The sequence below is a fragment of the Aythya fuligula genome, chromosome 1, assembly GCF_009819795.1.
Source record: "Aythya fuligula isolate bAytFul2 chromosome 1, bAytFul2.pri, whole genome shotgun sequence".
NCBI classification, from domain to species: domain Eukaryota; kingdom Metazoa; phylum Chordata; class Aves; order Anseriformes; family Anatidae; genus Aythya; species Aythya fuligula.
The window spans coordinates 23987460-24012379 of record NC_045559.1 but is presented as its reverse complement, the minus strand read 5'-3'; the positions used below and the strand labels follow the sequence as shown (position 1 = coordinate 24012379).

The window sequence follows — 24920 nt, the reverse complement described above, 5'->3', positions numbered from 1 at the left end:
TAAAATAATCAACTTTCTTAAAGTAATTAAGAAAGCTAAGAGAGAACATTTGGGTCATGGTGAGACAAACCAATATGGATGATTAAAATACAGTTTCTGGATGGTCAGTTCCCTGTGGCTGCAACTTCAATCTGACAGATGAAATACAGTTTGACCATTATTTCATCTCTTATGTAATATGCATGCATTACTACAAGAGATACAAAGCTATATAGTTTGTTGAAAGCCATCTGATTTAGTAGCTTGAAAACAATTTGACCTTTAATGGTAATTTGATATGCTTGGGAACTATTTTGACACAGGTCTTCTTTGGGCACAGGCTTGATAAGACCAGAATGGCGTAACCCTGGCAAAGACATGAACAATATACAGACATCTTTGCATCCCAAAAACTGTTCTTGAGGGAACCCAGAATGCAAAAAAAAAAAAAAAAAAAAAAAAATGGTTCTTGATGTAGAAGTGGAAAACAGAAAAGCCTTCCAATTTGAGAAAAGATACTGCAATGAGCTTTCAAAAAGCAGCAGAGAAAAAAAACAAAGGTTGGAAAACCATAGCTGTTTTAAACAGGTGTTTTTCTTTGTTCTTTTCTTATTTGTGGTGATATTCCCTTCTTATCAGCTCTGCCAAATGACTAAGAGAGATTTGGGAACACCTGAACTGAAATGGACAAATGACTTGAATAAGCAAAACAATTTTGTAAGTCATAAATTTATAGCATCAGTTTAAGACCTGAAGACTACGTATTACTATTTTTTGTGAATACTTCTGCAATCTTAGATATTTAATATTTATATAGAATAGCAGCAAAAAATGCTACCAAAAATACGTAAAATACACCTCAGGTTAAGATCATCCATATCATAACTTTATTAAAAGACTGCATGAGAATTCTAGAATTTAGAGAATTTAGAATTCTCTAGAAATTCTAAATTTTATATTATCTCCCAACTGTAGAATTTAACATTTTCAAACAAGTTAGCAAACAAAAACGTGTTAATATTATTTTATTAAATTTTTTATTCCCAATTCATTCTTTTGACATTAGCATTTCCATTACCTTAAAAGACTTCAGATATTTCTAGGGAACACATAGAATTATTACAGCACCCAGAACAGTATTCAGCATTTTAAACTAATAACCAGTCATGTAGCAATGGCTTATGTACTTTACATAAAGGGTTTGCTGGAAAATGTGGTATTCTGCTGAAAGAAGATAGAAAGAGGATTTTATCTGAATTTCTGCAGTAATTTGTATCCTTGATGTAATAAACAAGGGTCACAGTGATTGATATTCTGCCAGTATGTCATCAAAGTCATTGTCACTGATCTCTATATTTTTATGAAAAATGTGATAGAATGTGATGTACATGATAACTTCTAGAAGATTAAAAGTAAATAGTCCTTTATTAAAATTTAGGTATGTTCTCATAGCAGAAAATTCTAACAAGAGCGCAAATTTTTAAAGAACTCATTATTTTAACTTCAGACTCGGTAGGAGAGCAAAAATAGTAGGAAACTGTTTTAGGGTGGTCATTTTAAATCATAAATGTAGTTTATTGATAATTATAAATATAGGCCTTCCTTGCACTTGTCCAGTATAATACTCACAAGCACAGAACAACTGCATGTTACAGAGTATTAGATAACTGCATGTGTTTTTTTTTTTAATTGGATTATTTAAAAAATAAAAAAATAAAGAAGTTTAGGTCAGATAATAGTTGAATATAGGACTGGGCTTAATACTGATATTTAAAATTTTTGTAAGTTGTATGTGTGATTAATCTATATTTTATTGAAATAAAAGAATGCACTTCTAAAAATTATAAGAAATAAGCTGTTCAGGAAAAAAAATCACACACATATTCTGTTGCTACCTTGACAGTCTCAATTTTATAATTTAAAAAAAATATATATAGTTAAATGTGCAATTTAACAAAAAATGATCACCCATTCTACTTATTAAAAGCTGAATTTAAAAAAGAACAATAAGAAATGCATCTGTTTTATGGTTGCTATAGCACTGTGTATTTCACATAACCTTTTCTAAAAGTTCCTGATTTCAAGGTTATATTAAGTGTCTTACTATATTATTATTATAAAAAAAGATTTTGACCCCAATGCACTGTTAGAAAGCTAACCATTTTCTCTTTGAGTGCCAATTACTTTGTACAGATGTACCTTCAGGCCTCTTCTTTGATTCAGTGTGCAACCCACAGACAGAAAATGAGTCCTTTAACTTTTTCTATACGTACTTACTGGCAGTATTTTAAAAAGGAAGCAACTGTCATCAAATAATCTTTTTTTTTTTCTTCCTTCTTCTTTTCACACTTGCAAACAATCCTAAAAAAACTCAGTTTTATATTACATGACTAGTCAGACCAATGGAAAAAAGTAGTGAAAAAAATTTATCCTCTTTTGTTGTTGTTGGGATGGTAAAGTAAAAAATAAATAAATAAATAAATAAAAATGTATGCCGTGAGACATTTTAGGTCCTTAGATCATAATTTCAGACAGTATCAGATGAAAAATAAAGCCTTGGGAAATTATGAGGTGTGATCCACACAAAGATGTTTAACAAGTGTGTGTAATCTGATGGATTTCCACAAGATTCCTGCTGGCTTTCCACACTGAAAATTAAACCAGAAACACCCCCATCCTCAACTTCTAAACCCATAAAGCATAGAATAGAAAGTGTTTCAAAGTAAAGGGAAACTGCAGCTATCTTCTCTCTTACAGCTGTCTTTGATATAGAGATCCCCCTTTACTTGTTTTTGTTTAATAATTACACTCCCATTTGTTTCTTGCAATTCAGGTAATACAACACATCCATATATTTATACTGCCTGTGGTCCTGCTTCCTTTCTTTTGGTATTTTTTTGTCTTCACACCCCATCAGAATGAAGAATTACAAGATAGCTGAAAACGTCTGACATGAGGTAACTGCGTTTGTACCTTGAAATGCCTGTACAGGTGTCAGTAAATCCTACCCCAGGGACTTTTACCATTATTAAAACTTTCTGTTTTTATTCAGACCTCCATAGAAGACATGACAAATTTCAGCTGATAAAAATCAGAGACAGTTTGGGTCTCTTTGCTTTCTATTGAGTGGCACAGCAGCAGTTTGCAAGTGTATAATTTTCAAATTTGAAAGCAATCGATTGGACCCTTTATTCCAACTACAACCACAGGTATTGAATGAACGAGGAAGAAAGGACTACTTTGTAACAACTATTTCTCACTTCTTTATAGCTATCTTCTAGTCTATACTCACCAAACAAGAATAGGAGTCATTCAATCTGTGATCCAAGGTCTGCCTCTGAAGCAGTCTAAAGAGGGAAGCATGGTCAAATTTGCAGGGATTAGCAGAAATAAACTCCTCCATGCCATGTTTCTGACCACGGTCTGTATCTGTTCATACAAGGGAGAAAATGTGCAGAGCAATACATGTGAGTGTCTGTGCAGATTCACAAATACAAGTGTAACATGGTATAAATTCTCAACACATAAAGTCCCTTGAAAAAATTGCAAAGAAATTACAATTCTTAGTTATATAAGTACAAATCTTAGTTACATAAGTAGGTGCTTGCAAGTGACTTATTATAGAATCTTTTTTAAAATGTGACAAATAGCATTATTGAATTATTTTTCTACCATCATAAAAATCTATGGAATGTAACAGTTAGAAAAAAAAAAGTTGATACCCACTGACAGATGAAACAAAACAATTTAGAAAGGCTACCTGAAAATACAACATAGAACATTAAAATAATTCTGCAAATATTTTTCTTCAATGTTTCTTCAAACACTTCAAATGTTACAAAACAATTTGCGAGTACAAAAAATGTGTTCTGCAATTTCTTTTTTTTTTTTTTTTTTTTGTGATTCTAGTTTTAGCAAAATAGCCAAATAAATATTCTTCACTCCACAAGAAAAAGAAATAGAAAAATAAAAGGTTTATGCATTTATTTCTATAGACAAGAAAGAGCATATTTACTGCAGATCAAAGTACCACTCATAGAAATATTCATCATGGCTTGAAGCCTACTTCTCAAATGGCAAACTGGAGCAGAAATGAACACACTGGCTTGAGCTAGGTCATTTCCAGCCTTCTTTTTGTACTCAGCTTTTAATGAGACAAACCTTAATGTAGTAATGGCAAAAAGCTCCTTCAACCTTCAAGCAAAGAGTAGTGAAAAAGGGAGCAGCATTTTTGTGTAAATACATCGAGAAAACATACCATCCCAAATGGCACTTCAATCAAAGGCCCAAATTTATTGTTCTTCACAGATTGCATCTTTCAACGCCTTTAAACCCCGCGGGTTTATCAAAAGAGAAGCTCTAGTGATTGCTTTCATTAATGCTATGTTTTGTCAAAATCCTCAATGTGAATTATCTATCAAGTATGGACAGAAAAAGCCTTACAGTGCCCAAAAGGACTAGTTATGTATTAGCACATTAGCTGTCTTGGATTCTATAGACTGTATTGGGGTGAACAGTCTTATCAACTTAAAAATTGACTTCCCCTTTCAATAGGGTCTTGGCTCTTTGTTCCTTTAAATTCAAACCTAGGTCTTTTTATATTCGTTACTAGAAAAGTACAGATCTAAGTGTATCCTAAATGCAGTTTTGAAAACCTGCATAATACAAAACTAAAATTTCTAAAGAAAAGGAGACAAAAGTTTATTGATTAAACCCAATTATAGAGTCAGGTTCATAATAAAACTCAATATTGATCTGTGGGCATGATGCTAACATAATCAGTCACATTTAGAAATTTAGCCCCAGATCATATTGATCCATGTCAAGTCCAACTTTCAGCTTTATTTGTGGATGGGAGAATTATTTAATTCAAGCTGAAGGATCTGCAGCATCACATCTTGGAAAGATGCAGAAACTAATTCATATCACTTGGCTTTGCATTGTCAAAGCAAGAGTCACATCCATGTGACAGATTTCACCAAGGTGGATGTAGCAAATAAACAGTATGACAATACATCGATGGTGTAAGGTATGAGACTATCATCCCAGAGAAACAGCAGCATGTATTTTTAAAGACTAAAGGACCAGTAGCATATGTGATTACACAGATTAACCATATTTCCATAAGCATTAGAATAGCCTATCATTAATGACAAGCTTAGCTGATATTTTTGAGAAAGCTACACAAAATCCTTTCTCTTAATTAGTACAATTTAAATATATTTAAACATATGAATTCAAAGATAAACTGATATCAACAAAACTACTTACATTACTGAAAGTACTAAACTACAACGTGATAACTACTTACATTACTGAAAGTACTAAACTACAACGTGAAAACATCTTCAGTTTCCAAAATGAAACACACACACCTAAAAGTTTTCCAAACCCAATCTAATATGTGACTGTTTTCTATATGTCTTGTAAGTTTTCCATCCTACATGGGTAACTGATTTATTAACTCCTTTAAGGTAAGGTAGATAACAGAAGAGAAAAATAATTAATATTTACTTCTGGCAGTGGTCTGTACAAATCATACACAGTTAAATCTTTCTTAATTTAATTGGCTTGATTTTTTTTTTTCTCTGTTTTACTACACGTATAAAAAAATCTCTGTACATACTGAAAATAAATTAAGTCTTTTGAAATTGTGAGACTGCATGTTGCAAATGAAACATGGATTCAACATTCTGATAGAGTCATCTAGATAATCTGAATGTGTAAGGCAACCTATTAAATACAACACAGCTTCTGAAAGCAGGATTTCATATTAGATAATTTGTGCAACATAAGCAAAACCATTTATTTTAAAATGCACATACATGCACTTGCTACATTTAATTCTACAGAAAGACCCATGAATGACCACCATCTTTAAGGGAATCAAACATAACAGATAACCCTGTCAATTAGTAACAGAAGATCTGTTACAAAATATAGTCTAACAACAGAAAAAGAAATTAAAAACTTACCTTTACTTGCTGTAGGCAAGCAATAATGGGAAAATAAATCTGATGTAATATTTGTATCTTATTTTACTATTATGATATACATATGAGAGAATTCATAATTTTTTTTCAAATAAAATGGATTAAAAAAATATAAGAACTTAAAGATTATGAGGAAATAATAAATGTTATATGAATGTGATTTAAAAATGGTTAGAATGATTGTATTTTTCAAATACCTAAACTTTTATGTCCTGTTCAGGTTACAACCAAATGCAAAAGACATAAAAGAGTGCTATATTGTGATATACAGTTAAGAAATAAAGAAATAAAATTCTGTTTTCTTCTCAGCATTCTCTCAACCTTGGGAAATATTGGGAAGGGGAATTGGGAAGAACTCTGGGGCAATAATAGTTCATTTGTTTTTCACAATTAATTTTCTGCCCTTCTTAAAGGAATTTGTTGTTCTGCTTTCAGTGGCCTCTAACTCAAACTCATGATTCTGGCTGATTCTTCCATGTTACATGGTCTATTTCAGCCCATACATTTATTTCACTGTTTGGAAACTGTTAGCCAAAACACTATCCATTTTCTTAACTCAAGGTGTATTTTAGATCAAATGTGTATTTTAAAACCATGGTAAAAACTTATGAAAGCTATTGCATAAGTTTTAGTAAACCCTTTGGGTGTTCTTTAGGCAAGCATATTCATCTTAGCAGAACAGCATACTGAATATGCCTTTTGCAAGCTTTGCAAGAAAATTACAATTTTAGCCCAGCTACAAATGCTAAAAAAAAAAAAAAAACTTAACATTCTCAGTGACTCAGTAGAGTTGAGTGAATTAGGATTAGTAAGAACTCCAGGCTTACAGCACATACTGGTTCCTAGTGGTAAGCAAATCAGTAGGCACCATCTCTGCCCTGTTCCAGCCTAGAAGCAAACATGTTTTTTGTAACATTTACTAGGGTAAAATGCTGCCAGGATGAACTGCAGAAACTGGCCCTGTAATGCTGTTTACGTCCTCCCTTTTGTGGCTCCAAGTGACATCCCTGTTGAGCCTTAGCACTCTGGAAGCAATTTGAACTAACTCAGGCAGGCAGGAAAGCAGGTAGAGAAAGAAATCTAGTATTTTAAGGAATAAAAAGATTTAGAGACTGGGAGGGTAAGCACTATGACTTGGACACAAAAGAAGCTGGAATTTGTTGGATGAAGATGAAGGTGCACATACTCTTTGCAAAAGTCGGGTATGACATACATAACATTCCTTTAAATTTCATTCCTCCACAGACAGTGGCAGCTTACCCTGGGAACATTTCAAATCCTGATCACTGACCAGGACTCCGAAGTGCTACATGTTTAGAAACACAGGCCAAAGAGACGATCCGTGCCCCTAGAACCTTATCATTTAGATATCAGACAATGGAAAGTGAAAGAATATAAGACTGGCCAGTAAAGCTTGAACTGGGGATAGCACACAGATGGACTGCTACTGCTCTGCTGAAGGACAGATTTGAGAAGGATATGAGATAGTTTTGAGTAGCACAGGGGAGAGGATAAAGGCGACTTACTGACTGTGAAAGGAGTGGGTGGTGTAGGCTGGCATTAACCTCTCCTTCCTAAAAGGGGGGTAGCTGGAGGCGAACATAACAAGGATATGAAGGGGAATGGAGGAACATGCAGGGAGAGTGGTGTTATTCCACTCTTACAGGTAGTAAGTGTGTGGTGGACATAAAGTGTATGGTGGATATAAAGATGCCAAGCCTTCTGAGAAAACTGTGTAAAATGAGAAGACAGCTTTTCTTTCTGTTTGTTTTTAAAAGATCTAGTAAATCAAACATATGTGCACAAATGCCCCAGAACTGTTTTAAAAGATTTGCCTTGCAATAACATCACCAATCATTCAAAATCTGAGCAATGATAAGGTTAAACAGCAGCATTTCTTGTGTGTTAGTATTACGACACCAGCACCTTAATACTAGTCATGATCTGGTTCTCCCAGAAAAACAACAACAACAAAAAGATCAAAGATTCAGAGTGATAAAAATAAAATATAAAAGAAATATAAAATTCATCATTTTGGGTCTCATTTACTTCCATACCACTAAACCATGATAGGTAGAGAATTTTTACGGTGTTTGTCATTGGACTATCCAAATAGACTGAAAATATCGATGTTATATTTCCATGACTAATCCTAAAGCATTTCCTCATTTGGCAAATTGCCCACACTATCTTCTTGATTACATAATGGACACAATTATGTACACGGACAATTTAATTGTCTGCACAAGCTCCCTCTGCAATGCACTTTTGGTCAGCTAGATGTTTCATTTGGAAATGTCTTTAACTTTGCCATCACTGGATTGATGTTTTGTGAAACCAATGTATGGTTATGGATTTGACTCACTTTGCTACTTAATAAATAGGATTTTACGTTCTGCACATGGGCTTTAAAAAACTTTAAAAGGGCTTCTTTTCCTTCTTCCCTGTAGATATTTTCACAAAGAGACCATCTTTGCATTCATGGTGCCATAGGACCAGAGAGATGTTTGGCTTTGTGTTGCCTCACCTCTGCTTTTGCAGTGTTGCTTACAGTATGTGAAATATGTCACCTTAACACACCCCTCTGGTGCGTAGTTAGATCACTCTTTGAAATTGGTTCAGATTAAATATTCAACAGATGTCAGTGCTTTTGTGAGATAAAATATGTTCTATTAAGTTTTCTTTACAACCCAGTCAGGATTTTGGATACCCATTGCTCAGTGTAACCAGCACATTTTACTGTCATCTAGTAGCATAATGATAATAAAAGATTACAATGTGAACAGAAGGATGTGAAACTGAGTGATAGATAGCAGGACTGACAGAGGACAATGATTTTGAGTCAATTTGTCACAGATTTCAGATTATAAACCAAACTGAGTCTAAAACAGTCTCTCCTCTTCTACTCTGCGTATACAGATAGATGACACAGGGGAAGTATTACTGTATATGATGTTGTAAACATTTTATAGCTATTAAAAAATCCTTGGATTGTATTAGTTATCTGGGTTAGAAAAGTTGCCCCCCTCAGCCCCTGAAACAATAAAATCATATGCTCCCTCCCTATGTGCAGATATCTGTAAGACAGAATACTTTGAAATAGATTATATGAAAATTTCAACTGTTAATATATGCTACCTACCTTGATTTTCTTTGAAAAAATTATTTTCCTGACAAGGAATGACAAGGAAAATTTAAATTGGATTTTTATGTATTTATTTATTTATTTTATATAAATAGTATTTATATAGTAGTATTTATTTATTCAGTATTATTTATTTATTTCAGTAGTATTTATTTATTCAGTATTACACTGAAGGGTACAAAAACCTAGTGGCCCATCTAGTACATTACAACTTACAATGTACTGTCTGCATTTCAATTCTTACATAGCTAATATATAAAATGTATGATAAAGCTTACCTAAATCTATAAATTCCTGAGAATAAATTGATGCTTTTCTATTCAATACTACACTGGCTGACTAGTGAAAAATAAAATGTACACCAAACACCATCTCCATGGTAATATGTGGGTCAACTGTAATGAAGATGAAGCTAATTGTCACATATTTGTGGATTATAATAAAAATAATGACCTCCAAGTCAGGATTTCCCTGGCTGGTAATAATAATCTGAGTTAAAGAGCTTCTGGATAACAACAAACTGCTTGGCAAATTTCTCCAGTGAATGAGTTCTGCTTAATTGAACTTCACTGAGGGAGCCACAACATATTTTACCAACTAAAACAAAAACCAAAGCCACAAAAGAAAAAGAAAGTGACTTACAAAGTGGGGATACATCAGTGTTGACATTTCCTCCTTTAGGATTCATCTTCTGAGCTTGACTTGCGGGAATAGGCTTATAAGATTGACCCGTGGCTCTGTACATCGCTTGAACCCAGAGTATTCTATCCTGTTCATCATCACTGGCAAATATTACAGTATCGCCTTCTTTAACAGCATTGAAAAACATTCGACCACCCTGAAGACCTGAAGCAGGAAACAGGAAACTAATCTTGGTAAGTCTGAGTTACTTCTAAATCACCATCAATATTAAGAACATTAATTCACTGGTTTTCCTGTGTGTGTGTTTAGGAGTCGGGGGAGGTGGTCAATCATTTAATAGGTATGACCTAGAAATAGGATAATACCTAGAGCTATAGGGATCAAATGGTAATATAAGTAGAATCAACTATAGAAATCAAGGGACAAAATATTTCCATTATTCCATTTCCAATTCAAGTCCAATTTATTTCTTATTCATCTTCTCCACATCACATGGTATTTTGTATTTCTCTAACACATTCTCCTCAAGGCATCATTTTCTGTGCTGGATGTCTACTTTATCTCTTCTTGAACAGAAGCATCTCCGTACTACTTATCAACTTTATTGCTCCTTCCTTGGTACCTTTTCTTATATGAGTACTTTACTCTGTGAGTGAATAACTAGAATGGCACACAACATTCAGTGTAGCTGCAACCAGGGATTTTTTTGTGACATAACATTGCCTTAGTTTTCCAAATATCTTCTGAGCATTGTTTGGCTTTTCAATTATTCTAAACATTAAGCTAACTTTTTCAAAGATCAATCTGCAATATCTTGAGGTGTCTTAAATTCATAATCCTCCAGTGTTTACATACAGCTGAATCATTTTTCTCTACATGTGTAACTTTGATTTCACTCTGCCAACCTATTACTAAATTGTGTAGATTTTTCTGCTATTGTCAATTTTGTTTTCTTTATTACTCTGAGTAATTTATCTTTAGCAATCACTGCCACCAGTAACATTCTTTTCTAAATCACTTATGAATATACTTAACATTGCCACAAGATTCCACCATCAAAAACAGAGAGAAGTGGGAAAGACTGACTACAGTTCATTATCTTTTCCTTGTATCATATGTGGTTTTATAATTTTCAGGCAATGTTAGTGTGAGTTTATTGTTCTTACAAGCTTCTTTCTAAAACCATGATTTTTTCACACTAGAAAATCTTAATAATTGCAAAACCTTCAGAAGCTGAAAAAAATAGCCTTGGTGGTTTTCAGTACTAAATCAAAATGAACAAAGTCAATTAGCTATTTTACACAAACATATTATACTTCAAAACCATGAAAAATACCTGTGTGAGGAGCTGTATAATCCACAGTGTATCCTTCCAGTTGCATCAGTTCCTGAGGCTCAGATTTCTTTTCTCTGTAACTGCACATAGCAAATGTGTATTGGCTAACCTGAATAAGAAAGAACTTCTTAATTGCTCAGTTCCAGAGCAAATGTTGCACAATACATGTACCACTCCTTAAATTAGATCTCAGTTCTGCTGAAGAAACAAAACCCACTTTTTTTCAGAAATATTTACAATGTAAAACTTCATGTTCTTTCCCCTTCCTGTCAAAAGGAAGGAAAAAAAATAGCTCTGACCACTCTGCAATTTTCTGAAACACAATATATTTTGGGCTGTTGCTTTATGCAAAATTAAGATGAAGCTGTCATGGTTTTGGCTGGAATAAAGTTAATTTTTTTTTATAGAGATTTGTATGATTCTGTGTTTTGGATTTTTGGTGAAAGTAGTGGTGATAACATACTGTTTTTTAGTTGTTGCAGAGCAGGGCTTACACGGAGACAAGGACTTCTCTGCTTCTTGTGTTGCCCTGCCAGCAAGGTGGCTGGGGGTTCACATGGAGCTGGGAGGAAACACAGCCAGGACAGCTGACCCAGGCTGGCTAAAGGGATATCCCATACCTTATGCTGTCATGCTCAGTAATAAAAGCTGGGCTAAAGAAGGAAGAAGTGGGGATGTTCGGAGTGATGGCGTTTGTCTTCCCAAGAAACAGCTAGGCACTATGAGCCCTGCTTTCCTGGAAGTGGATGAAGTCATGCCTGCAGATGTGAAGCAGCAAATGATTTCCTTGTTTTGCTTCACTTACATATGCAGCTTTTTCTGTACCTACTAAACTGTCTTTACCCCAACCCATGAGTTCTCATACTTTTACCTTTCTGATTCTCTTTCCCACTCTGTCTGGGGAGACTGAGCAAGCACCTGCATGGTACTAAGCTTCCTGACAGGGTTAAACCACAACAAAAGTAAACTAGGTTCATCTAGGAAAATATTTGGTGCCAACCAAACTGGTTAGCCTACTGTGTAAGGGAAAAGGTCCTGTATTCTAAGAAGCTGAAAAAAAAAAAAAACTTTTATGTATAAAAATACTGTTTGCAGAAGGATTGCAAAACGCTTATCATGCAGCTGGAAAGGTGATCACAAAACTAGCCAGTTCTATATAGAGAAGGTAAGTATCAGAACATTCAGTTTGATTTTATAGTCTGATTTCTGCATCTTTTGTACCTCTATTCACAGTCATGAACAACATGAAGTTCCTTCTGATCAAGTACAATTAGGGAACAAAAAAAGCCATTAAGAGAAGGATCTGCCATCATGTGATTTAAGACTCTATAGACAGAATAGGCAGTAATAAGAAGAGGTGATTGGAAATATAAAGAGATATCTTACAGCTGAGGGAGAAAAAGCAGTCACTGAAACAAAATTGAGATACTGCCAAAAAAAAAAAAAAAAAAAAGAGCTTGTAAATCTGCACACTGGAAACTTTAAGGAAATGAATTTACACATTTACACAGGCCTCCAAAACTTGTCTCTCCAGGGTCTGTAGGATGTCTGGCCATCTGACTTGTTTTGAACTACAATACAATTTCTTAAATTTGCAAAATTATGCAAGGATCCAAGGATATGCAAGAAGCTTGTCTGACAGACAATGGACTGTCTTGATCTCAGTTGTTGACTGCTCAGCTAATCATCACCTAGATCTACAGCTTTGGCTACAACTTCAGGAATGATCCTTTTTGACATAAAATTTCAACAGCTGATTTCAACGTCATTCATATACTAGTTGTTGCTGTGACTGCACACTAATCTGCCTTAAAATCCAGTGACTTCAATTGCCCGTGATTGAAGATTTTTGACTCTCTGTGAAAAAGATTTGATATTTATGGAAAGTCACAAGGTGTGAGATTATTATTGGCATAAAGGTCTGATAATAATGTGCTATTTTAAGTATGGTGACTTTTTTTGTAAAATTCATTTTGAGAATCCCTGGGAAAACAGGATTATGCTACACTATGTATATAGACCATATGTCCTCTGCCACAGTGTGCACAAGCAAAAGGAACAAGTGTAATAGCTCTCTCCGTGAAGACCCTAACTCAGTACTAACATCTTCAGCATTACAGTAGAAACCTATAGTCAACAGAAACTGACATAGGTATTCCAGTACATTAATTAAAGTAGCTTTACAGGACATTTTATATATACATAAACTATACGTATGTACAAACTATAATGTATATGGTTTCCTATGTACAACATTATAGCAAATAAACTATTCAAAGTAACAAATTCTAATTTCATCTTGTGAAACAGATATGAATTTGAGCAACAAGTATGGTTAAAAGTACAGTTAAAAACTAAGCTCAGTTTTCCACCTTGAGCTTAGTACATTTGCTTTAATAGTCTGTACAAGGAGAGCTGAACGTGAATAAAAAGAAAATACAACCTAGCCCACCATTTTCAGGAATTCAGATTTTCGGCTAGGAGGAGCTACTACAATCAGTCAAACTGTCTTCCAGCATAACATATGCTACAGATTTTCACCTCACTGTTTGAGCATTGTGCCCATAACTGCTTTCAGTTGTAGTACTTATTTTAGAAAATAACTGTATGTTGGTTTAAAGATTTTTAGTCGTTTCCAGGGTAGCAGGGCAGTGCCTGATGGCCAGGGACTGTTCCAGGCCCAACCAACTGGGGGCACTGGGGCAGTGGCTGCCCTGGGCACAAGGCACCTCCTTGGGGACAGGAATGAGCCAAGACTTGGCCAAGCTATAGTCCCATCCCACCAGGACCCATGGCTGGTCAGGGGAGAGTTGTGGGGAGCTGGAGACCTTCCCCACTATGGTGTTATTGGGGCTGGGAATGCTGAAATGGCATCCTGGGCTGTGGGCAGGGTGGGAGGCCCTAGGGGGGTGGCTGGGACAGTTCAGGCCCATCAGTGCCCTCAGGGCCCTGACACAGGCTCACCCCTAACCACATCGTTAGATCTAGGTCCAGCAGAAATATCACCTCCAGTACTGTTGGGTATTTCTCTATTTATATTCCCAATGACCTTATCTGCCCTCATGCACAACCATGGCGGGAACACTGGGTAGTCACACACCTCTAAATCCTTTGCAGCTACCACTGCATCTCTTTAGAGCACCCTCTTCTCCCTTTCTTGAAAACTGAACTGACGTATTTAATTTTTGAAACCTGATACGGCAGTAAACACTTTTAAAAATTATTCTATTTGTTTGAATGAAATAGCTTAGCAGATAACCACATCACTTACATTTTCTTGTTAACTGTACAAGAAACGCTGTACAACTGTATTATATAAATAATCTGAGCCATCAAAAAGGAAGTGAGCACATATTTGTTGTGGAAATGCACAGGAATCCCAATTTTAAAGATTTTTCGTTGCATGTTTTTGTGGATTGGTTTGTGGAAAATCTGGGCTATGTGTCTTTGTTCATTTTTAATCCTACCATTATCACAGAGATTATAATGCTGCTGATTTTACTTCTAAAAACATTTCAAATGTATTCTTTTAACAGAACAACTTGGTAAGAGATATTGACATCAAAATCGGTTTTACACTTCACCTTTTGCTGAGACATTTTAAAGTGTTTCCACAACAAAATTACAGGAATATTATGGGAACAATCATAGAATTATAAGATCATTAAGGTTGGAAACTGCCAGCACAGTCTGAAACAACTTTTTTTTTTTTTTTTTTTCATTTTTAAATAGACCAGTGTCTGCTTTTAAGTGTATTTCTAGTAGTTAATGAAGCTGTGCATTGCTTTTCCTTATAATTCAGTAAATGAATATCAGTACACTATGGGATAACAGGATTTCATAGAACAGATTTTCAAACAAAACCATAATCAAGTCATCTTCTTAAATAGTAATGCTTGACAGGAGGAGAGGAAATATCCTTCCTACAACTGCATTTCATAATTTTCCAGGGAAACAAACACCTGACTTTGAGATGTTTTACCTACTTTGTAACAAAATGGAAAACTGACAACAAACCTGTGTGTGCATGACAGACAGATACAGGCAGCAATCTGGAAATGACTTCTGAACAGTGATGCTAGGGGATGTTCCCATGGGGCAGAAAGACCCTGTTCAGTGCACCGGGAGGACCTCTTACTGAAAACCTGGATGCTGACTGTGGTCCTTGCTACAGGACATTAACGGACAGTTCAGCTGCAAGAACTAGCTTGCAGCTGGGGTACTTAGCAAAAAAAATATCTGTTAAGCAAATGACTGACTTTTCAAACATTAGAACAAATGAAATTGAAGTTAGAGAAGTGAATCTGTATTTAGATCACTGAAGGAAGGTTATCAACAGATGACAAACGAAGTAAAATACAGCATGTCCAGCTGAGGCTTCTTACCTAACATGTAATATCCTTGTCACTTGCTAGTTTGAAATGAACAAACTTTTAGAGAAGTGACTGGATTATAAAGGGAAGAAAAGCAAATATAATGAAGAGGTTAAAATTTCTAGACTTTGTAACCTTCCTATAACATCGAGCTGTTCTTTCACACACCACTAATAACTTCTAATACATGTAGCAATAACAAAGATGCACAATACTCACATCACTCTCCTGAAAAATCAACTTTATTCATCTAATTTCACACCTGAGTTAAATTTCCAAAGCACGTGTGTATCATACTGATAGTTTCTGTCTTACAACTGAGTTTCATGGCCTTAGTATTTTACCAACATAAGCTAAAAGCTAAAATCTACAGAGGAAGAATCATCAATATGTCAATGTTATATCAATACAACAGACTGATATTCATTACTGAATGCTTATTTCACACTTATTGACTTCAACTTATTGTCAGTGTGTGTATCATGTATAAATGAGCCAGAGCTGTCTGGACAGTAAATATTGATTTACCACAGTACTTTTGATACAGCTTTATTGAGTTGGTAGCTGCTTTAAGATGAAATAAATGTCTAAATCCCATCACAGTTGGAAAATTCCTGTAATATTCTCTTCCAGTATTTCAATTTCAGCATAGGAAGTAGAAGATAACTAAAATTCACTTGGCTGTTCTCACAAGTGACTCCATATCACACACAAAGACCATGGGTCTCTTAGGTGTGTACTTTAAAACACAGGTGGCAGCTGTGGTTTGGAGGAAGAAAACAAGGTCTTTCTTTTTATAAAAGGAAAGATGTAAAGGAGGAGGAGTGTGAAAGAAGAGTGTGAAGGACAAGTAAGCATTCTAGTCTTTTTTTTTTTTTTTTTTTGCTGTAACTCTAAGTTATTTTGCCTTCACATCCGTGCCTTAACAGGGATGCTATACAGAGATCTTCTCAACCTTTGCAAATCTTAGTAACCAAGTCACAAGAAGACCTGACCTATTCTCAGAAAAACCTTGGTAAGATCTGAAACAAAAAGATTTCCTTAGCCTTTCCAGATGACTTCAACCTGAAGTCCTGTTCAACTTTACAACCATTACTCGCTAAGTATCCAAGCCAATTCCCACTGAAGCCAGAGAGAACACTGTATTGACAACAAGCTTAGCAAGAATAATGTGCAAATACTCTCAGGTTTCAGGTTTACTAAGATCTTTTTCTTTTTTTTTATTTTTATTTTTTAACATCCTTAAGAGACCAGGTGAATATGACTGACAGAATGGTAAAGAAAGGGGTCAGGCTTTTTGTAAAGCTGTTTTAGAAGCCTTCATTCTTAAACTCTTGTAAACAGGCTTCAAGCTTCATCTAACATTAACAGAGACTCACACTTTAACACTTTTCTATCAACAAAACAAAGAACACAGAAGAACATTGTTCTATGAACTAACTCAAAAGAACATCAAATTTGTAACTGTAAGGTGAAGACAAGCACAAACAGAAAATATTGATTTTTCCAAAGATTCACAGAAATTGTTCGTTTCCCAGTTTTGACAACTCAAGTAAAATCTACTTTTTTTATTCCTATATTATTGTGTTAATACTCATGTTAATGATCATGTTAATTAATCCTCATGTTAATGTTGCAATTCATCAGCATGTGAAAATACAGTACTAGGTTTGGACACAAGGTTATGAATTATCAGCCCAGCACATTTCTGTGGTTAAGAACAATTGCTTCACTAGATTTTCTATAGCCACTACATAATTAGATTTTAGCCAATTTACTAGTGCAAGAAAAACAAAACCAGCATTATTAAAAAAAAAATATATATGAAAAAGTGCTTAGTAGTAACTAATCTTTGCAATTATTTAATTTTAAAGGCAGAAAATTTGTGTTGAGATAGAATAAATTAAACAGTAAGTACAATCCACTTTAAAAATAGAACTATTTTAAATTGAGTGTTGCTAGAAAGCTATCAGTGGAATGTTTCAAGTTCACAACAATATTCAGAAATTTCTAAGTTTCAGTTGAAACAGTGCTCTGGGATAGGACTGATTTATATATGGAAAACTCAGTGACATTTCTGTCTACTACATATATATATATATATATGTAAATTAAAATATATATATATATCCTGGTAAGTGTCTATGATGTAAAAACCGTGCTGCATACACAGCCTGAGGATGGTGATTTCTAAATGGTTCCAGATACTATACATGAGAACAAACAGCCCAAGATTACTTTTCAATGAGATTTTCTGGTAGTCTACTAACCTGAACAAGAACAAAGTAGCGCTTTTTCCACCGTTTCCAAACCTTCTGTCCTAGAGCGTACAAATATCTGAAAAGGAAACAATAAAAGGATTTTTTTTTCCATTAGTAATAAGTGTGATATTAGGAGCCTGCAATACATATGAGTGTATTCAGTTGCTGTACCTGACATTTTTCAGTGTTGTCACTTCTAAGAAGTGATTTTTTCTTCTGTTTACTCAGACCACAAAAAATGCACAGATATTCCTTTTCATTCAAAACTAGGCTTTAACAAAACAACAAAAAAGCAGAAACTAATGATCTCATGTTTAAGACCAATCTGCTCGTCATTTACATTTTATGAATTGCCTCTGAAATAAATAGCTTTAAGTTTTGATTACACTAAAGTATTGAATGTTAGAAATGTTAAACTCCCCAACCTTTTCTTTTTTTTTTCCCACTTGGTTTCTATAGATGTGCTAGTGTTTCTCTAGTCAGTCACGATGTCAGTTTGGAAAAATGCTCAAATAACAAAATGTCAGCAAACAAGATAATTTTTTTTTTCTAGAGTAAACAAGAGCCTAATTTCCCAGACATACTATAAAGACTCAGAATACAAAAAAACTCCTCATCATCTTGGCAATTTTCCAACAATTGTAGTCAGGAGTATCAACAAGTGATAAGATAAAACTACAGATGCTGCTATTTGCTGGTAGAGGAGGCATTCTCATTACCAAAACAATTGCAATAAGTTTTATGGCACAATAGTGACATTTTTTTCTGGCACTCTGCTTGTGTTACTCTGTTGTTAACCTATGAGATGTCCCTTCTGACTGGCTGGCCTCTTTCAAAGGCATTTAGTGCAACTTGATGAGTCAAAGGCAGATCCAAATTGTTCAGATCAATGAATGCTGGCTTCACAGGCACTCTCCAGAGGATGCTAGCATTATTATGCCATATATAATGGAGAAGTTACAATGACCACAATTGGAGCTGGTTGGTGGATGGACCTGCAGCACATTCTTACCCACTTTAGATATCACGGACAAAGGACAAACTTGTATCTAACATGAGTGTTCAGCATAATGCTTTTCATTAACCGTGGTAGTGTGTCATATTAATTAATGGCTCCCTCATTAGTAAGCCCCAGACACTTTTTCCTTCTTCAACTTCTGCTACACCTGTCCTCAAACTCTGCCTTGCTTGGTTACTCTGCCTCTATGGCAGAAAAGACAGCTGTACAGTGATCCAGTTTGATGGATTACCATGTGATGTAGCTTTCTTTGATCAGTCCAGATCCTGCCATACACTTTTAAGTTTCTTAATTCTGTGATTATTTTAAATTCAATAAAAGGAATAAGTGGAGCAAAGACCATGTCAGAAAGGGTACCAAAGAAAGGCCATTAATAAAGTTTATTTGAAAATTTCTAATATTTCCCAAATAAAGAAGAACTTACCTTACAGAGCGACAAGTCCATATTGTTGCACCAAATATGAGCTGTTGTGCTTTTTGTTTGTGTTTCAAAAGAGTCAGAACATTTACTTTACCCATAGTATATCACTTTGCTATTGCCCTTCACTACTGCCTCCAGGTGGAGGGGGAATGGCTGACAGATTCCACTCAGCCTGGAAGATAAATGACCCGGGAGAGAAAACAAAAAGGGTCCACGGGTGGTCTTTGAGCTTCCTCAGCCTTCAGCCTGATCTGTTCTATATGGTGATTCTGCCACTAAGAATAACCTATAGCTTCCTCTGACCAATGTCAGAGGACAATTGCCCCATGGACCGCACAGACCGACTGAGAGTAATACACAGTCCTCAAATACTACAGTACAAAGATATCCTGACCATGTTCTCACCATCTTACCATATCTTAAATTACTATAAAGTAGCCATAGACTAAGAGTGAATTCCTCTTACTCGGGACCAATGCCAGTATCATAAGCGGCGGTGGCTTTATGTACTAGCAGGGACGTAGCAGAAAATGAATAATCCAGCCCTAGAAATGTCAGGTTTAAATTCATTCCTTTTCATTATTAACTGAGCCTAGTATGGAAAAGTTCTTCTAAATAAGAGGCCTAAAAAGAACATTTCATCTCAGCTAAAATATTGCTTTTTAAATTAGTTTTTATGTAAGATATACCACATATGGTTCTGCAGTAAAGCCAGAACTGTCACAAGTTACAGTAAATTCAAAATTATAAAATAGGAAAGGATACAAAACAAAACAAAACAAAACAACAACAACAAAAAAAAAGCCAACAAGACCAATGCATATTTTTATTCCTCCTACAAATTGAAAGTGATTTCACTTCCACTTAGAGTGTTAAATAATAGCTTCCTTGGAAAACAAAGCAGTGGAACATTAACTACCTAAGTTTAAAATCCGATGGTCTTAAATAAGATTAGATAACAAAGAAGATACCATTCATGACACAACACTGGGATTTGGTATACAAGTGCAAAGCCTTATGACACTCGGTTTTGCAAATCACTATAAACACACAACTATAATCTTATATTATTAGTTCCTCTTCCAGTGCCATCTCTAATGGTGACAGTATTTTCTGATGCAGAAAATTTCAGCTATTTACAAGAGAAACATCCAATGCTCATTTCAAGCGTTCAAACTCCTGAAAGATGAGGAGATTAATACTCACTTTAACTTAAGCCTCACATACCCAGAAGGAGACAAAATCCCAGACTTCTAAATCCTGTTTGAGCTTCTCTTTTCCATTTGTTTTTCCATTGAAATAAATGGGAAGGAAAGGACCTAAGAATGTTTTTAAATTTGGACAATATCTAGAAACTAACGAAAGCTAGTTTTTCAAACTGTAGAAATTTCAATTGGCATCTATAAAAGAAAAAGTCTATAAAAGCCAGTTTCCAGGATTAAATATCACTTAAGTGTCATAGTTAGAGCAGAAAATTAAGTAGTTAACAGATTTGGAAGTGAAACAAGTCCTAGAACTAAGTTTGAGAATGTTTTAAGATGAGGAATTGCACCTTTTTCACGAGTCTCAGTTAATGTCAGTGCCACAAAGCACAGCAGCCTCTCATAATCATGAACACACAGAGTTGCAGCCTGCTATCTCTCTACACATATGTGTATCTCTATATACCTACATGCCTTGTTCACTTTCTCCAACCAAAACAAACAAACAAACAAAAAATGCAAAAGATGCATAGCATAATTTCATAATTTGCTCAGATTATTTTAAATACCCTCAGTGGCAATAAGAATCACACAACAGCCATTCCTTCAAATGCTATGCCTGCCTCTAGGTAAAACACTCCATCCAACACTGAGAAACAGCTGATATTCAGGAGCAGCTAATACCACATTCCTAAAAACCAGCCACGTCATTTGCTACTATTTTTCTCTCTTTAATTTGGTTTCTAGAATTGTGAGAATCTGAAATTATTTTTTAATTCCTACAGTTCTGCCATACCAGTGTATGGCAGAAGAAAGACACTGAGATAGTCTTCCTGTACCCAAGCACTGGAGTAGTCATCACTTACTAATACATAGATTTATTTTAACTTTTCTTTAAGACCATGTTTTGCAGAGTTTGTAATGAGTAGACTAACAAGCAGTTAGGAAGGATCGGTATTCTGCTGTACATAGCAATACATATACATGTACATGTCAGACTTCTGTTAAAAATATACTAATATTGTAATAAATATGTATACTTAACATCTGTATTGGTACCTGTACATATTAGAAAGTATATATGCATAGTTTGTACGCATATGCTTGGCTGCCTTACTTTTTCAGTCTTTCTATATTACTCACATAATTTCCAGTAACTTGAGACTATTGTATCTGCTTTTCTGCAGCACAGAGAAAATAGGACCTTGATCATGCATGTTGAGTCACTAAGTGCTACACCAATGAAAAGATTTTATAACCCATTTTTCTAGTAATGTTAAGGGTCATCCAAATATCCAAATGTAAAAACCACAGAATCACTTTCCAAAGACATACAATCTTAAAAGCAATTCTACACTTCTCTTAAACATTATTTAATACTGCCTTATTTCTGTTCCCTCACTCCCAAATTAAAAAGTAAAAATCAGAATTGTATGAAGACACATTTTTAAGACACAGATTTACCCGATTATACCTCTCAGTGCCTACACTATGGTGCAAAAAACAACAACAACAACAAACATTTAATATTTAAAGTTCTTTTTTTTTTTCTGGAAAACAAATAAAAATACAAGTAACTGCATTTCTTCTACAAAATACAGAAACACTTGGGGAAAAATGCTTTCTGTATCATCTTGACTCAGTCAGTATCATTTTTTACTCTGGAAATAGAATAGATAAAAACAAACTGAGTAATTTCTGAATTGAACACATTTTCTTAACAAAGTCTGACCATCACTAAATTTTTAAATATATAAATTTTATTTATATATATATAACATATAAATTTTAAAATGTATAAATGTATATATAAGGGTTGAATATTTATCCAAGTGTTTTTCCTTGCATTACAAAAATTCAAAACCACATTGCTAAATATTATAGTTCAGTTTCAATTATGTGATGGCATACACAGGAAAGAAAATGGCAGCTTATTTGCTTGAAGTCCATGCTGTGAGAGTGCAGGGTTCTACTTTTTGATGAAAAAAAATCAGCACTAATGAATAGCTGAAAAACATAATTGAGTGTGGAATACTGGAGCTATTCACCGCTGGAGAAATGAGAAAGGACTTATTACTTCTACAGAGATCATTTTTAGACCAGCCTTTTTATTCCAAGGAATGAAGCAATCTATCTACATCTTGAATGATAAATTCTCTACTTGTAAAAGGCTTCATTTATCACAAACAATGAAAAAAATATAGAAAGGAAAATCAATACGTGTAGCAGTTTAGTCCAGCAAAGGCCTTTCTTAAAGAGAAACCTCAGTCAAGGTTGAAAGAGCAATTAATGCAGTCTCAAAAATCTGGGCCATTCTGATAGAGTTCGGTTAACATGTGGCAGAAGTAATCATCCACTTGTGAAAATGATTTTCAGTTCATTCTCAAACACCTTTCAGACACTCATGATCCCATTTAGCTGACAACAATACAGGCTATCTGTGGGCATCATTGCATTCGATGTGAGAACCAATGGGGACCAAATGCCCACAGGCACTTTCAGTCATCCCTGCACGCTTGCATAAAAGGAATCTTCCTTGCACCGCATTCCTTCTTTTATTTAACCCCACAAGATTAAGCCTTTTTTTTTTTTTTTTTTTTTTTTTTTTTTCCCCCCTTCGGTTGAGGATGAGAGAGAAAACTGATTCAAGACAACAATATGACCTGGGTCATAAGAAACCTAGCAGTAAACATTCTCAGATTCATTTTAGTACTTTCTGTGCTCTTGAGAAAGAGAACTAAATAAGCCTTCAACAGATGGAATGAAAAAAAATCAGCCTAAACTTCTATTGTAATTATGACTGCTAAGGATATAGAAATCTTGAAGAATGTCAAGTAATACAAACAGGACAACCACAGTAAACAGTTCCATTTATTCCAATGAGCAAGATATTCCTAATATGGAGAGAAAATTTGCTTTTTTTTTTTTTTTTTTTTTTTTTCCTCACTAAAGGAGTTTTCACTTACAGTCTAAATGGATGTAGGCTGGAAGATCAGTTATCCCTAGATTCTTTAACAGGAATATCTTAATGCACTTCAGCATTTGTGAATATGCATGCCAGTACTTATGGAACCTGTGAAGTAATTGAAATGGCAACTTGAGAATTATTAATGCAATTTATGTCATATCATGAAATCTCTTTGGTATGTAAAGCAGCAATGTTTGTCAAGACAAAAAATATACATATATATCCTTTAGCCTTGTAAGAATTCCAGGCAACAAAGAACAATATCCTTCAGACATAACGCAAATGCAGAAAGTGCTCTGATTTTGATATAATTTAATTGTAATGTAAACTGCTAATGCATCATAACTGCAGTGCTAGCCTGATCCCATGGACCAAATAGCTACCAATGGTTGCAACATATATGGTGCACACCTGGATCTCATCTCTTGGTTTAATTTCATCTAAAAAGACTGCAGTCTGTGAGGTGAAATGAAGCACAGTAAGCAGGAACAACTAAGAGATTGGTTTAAAAGTGAAAATCTGAACTTAAATACTAATGTAGGCAGAGGTACTAGAAAAAATTTCCATTGCACTTCTCTCCTTTGAGCATCCAGTTGGGCAATAGCAATGGTTCTTAAATGGTTCTTAAATCAACTCATTCTCTGCATCCAAAAGCATCTGGGCATCTAGCCCAGACACCTCTCCATCTCAATGGAAGCAAATGACACTGCAATTAGATAGAAAAACTGGTGGCCCTTTTTTCCAGGCAGGCAGTGATATTATTTATGATCTACAAAGCCTAAATGGCCAAGGACCTGCTAATATGAAAAATCTACTTCTGTTGCTAGGTCATACGCTGCCACTGATGGAATCAGTCAAAACACCCTGCTCAGTGTCACACTGATATAAAACAAATCAATGAACCAACCTGTCAATTGATGCATCTTCATTGCTGGAATCCTGGTGTTGAAAACAGACCACTTTTGGTAGGAGTGGCCAAGGCTCCTAAGAGCAGAGAACTGTTTTAAGAGTGTTTCTTTGTTTTGGTTATCTCTGACTACTTACGTATTTCTTTTCACGTCTAGAGAGCTTTCCTTTGAACTGATGTAACTTTAACTTCATAAAAAATACGGACAGACCTCTGCAGAACTAATCCTAAAGGCTGACAACGGTGTTTTCCTGATGTTTGTTGTAATACCACTAGTAGGTATTTTAACATCATTATAGATTAGTACATCTGATCTGGCAAGGACATGAGGAAAAATGTTACATCTGTATTTGTGGTTTGAAACGAAGCACAGAAATTATGATAATGAATTAATCTAACACTTCCCTTCAATTTGTGCACACAGAAGATATTCATTCAGAATGCTGTGATATTTTTATTATCTTTTTTAAAATTGATAATTGGATTTTTTTTAATATCCCCAAAATAAATCAATTAGACATACTATATTAGAACACCACCAAAATTTTGAAACAAATCAGTTTAACAAATTCTAGCTTACCTCTTTTTATTTTCTTAATAGAAACATCGATTGACACTTGAGTAGTGCTTCTTAAACTTAACTTAATTACTTCCCACAAAATATCCAGTGAGTAT

At 34.7% G+C, this 24920-nt stretch overlaps 1 protein-coding gene across 2 annotated transcripts in view; it reads right to left on the bottom strand.

Moving 5' to 3' along the window:
• The window catches only part of CADPS2 (calcium dependent secretion activator 2), a 315329-nt gene that overhangs the window by 105085 nt on the left and 185324 nt on the right, over positions 1-24920 (bottom strand). For both annotated transcript variants that reach the window (XM_032193226.1, XM_032193218.1), the window contains exons 9-12: positions 17739-17805; positions 11096-11204; positions 9760-9963; positions 3272-3408 (exon numbers count right to left, since the gene is read on the bottom strand). In XM_032193226.1, coding sequence (XP_032049117.1) covers positions 3272-3408; positions 9760-9963; positions 11096-11204; positions 17739-17805 — 517 coding nt within the window. The remainder of the gene's footprint in view (positions 1-3271; positions 3409-9759; positions 9964-11095; positions 11205-17738; positions 17806-24920) is intronic.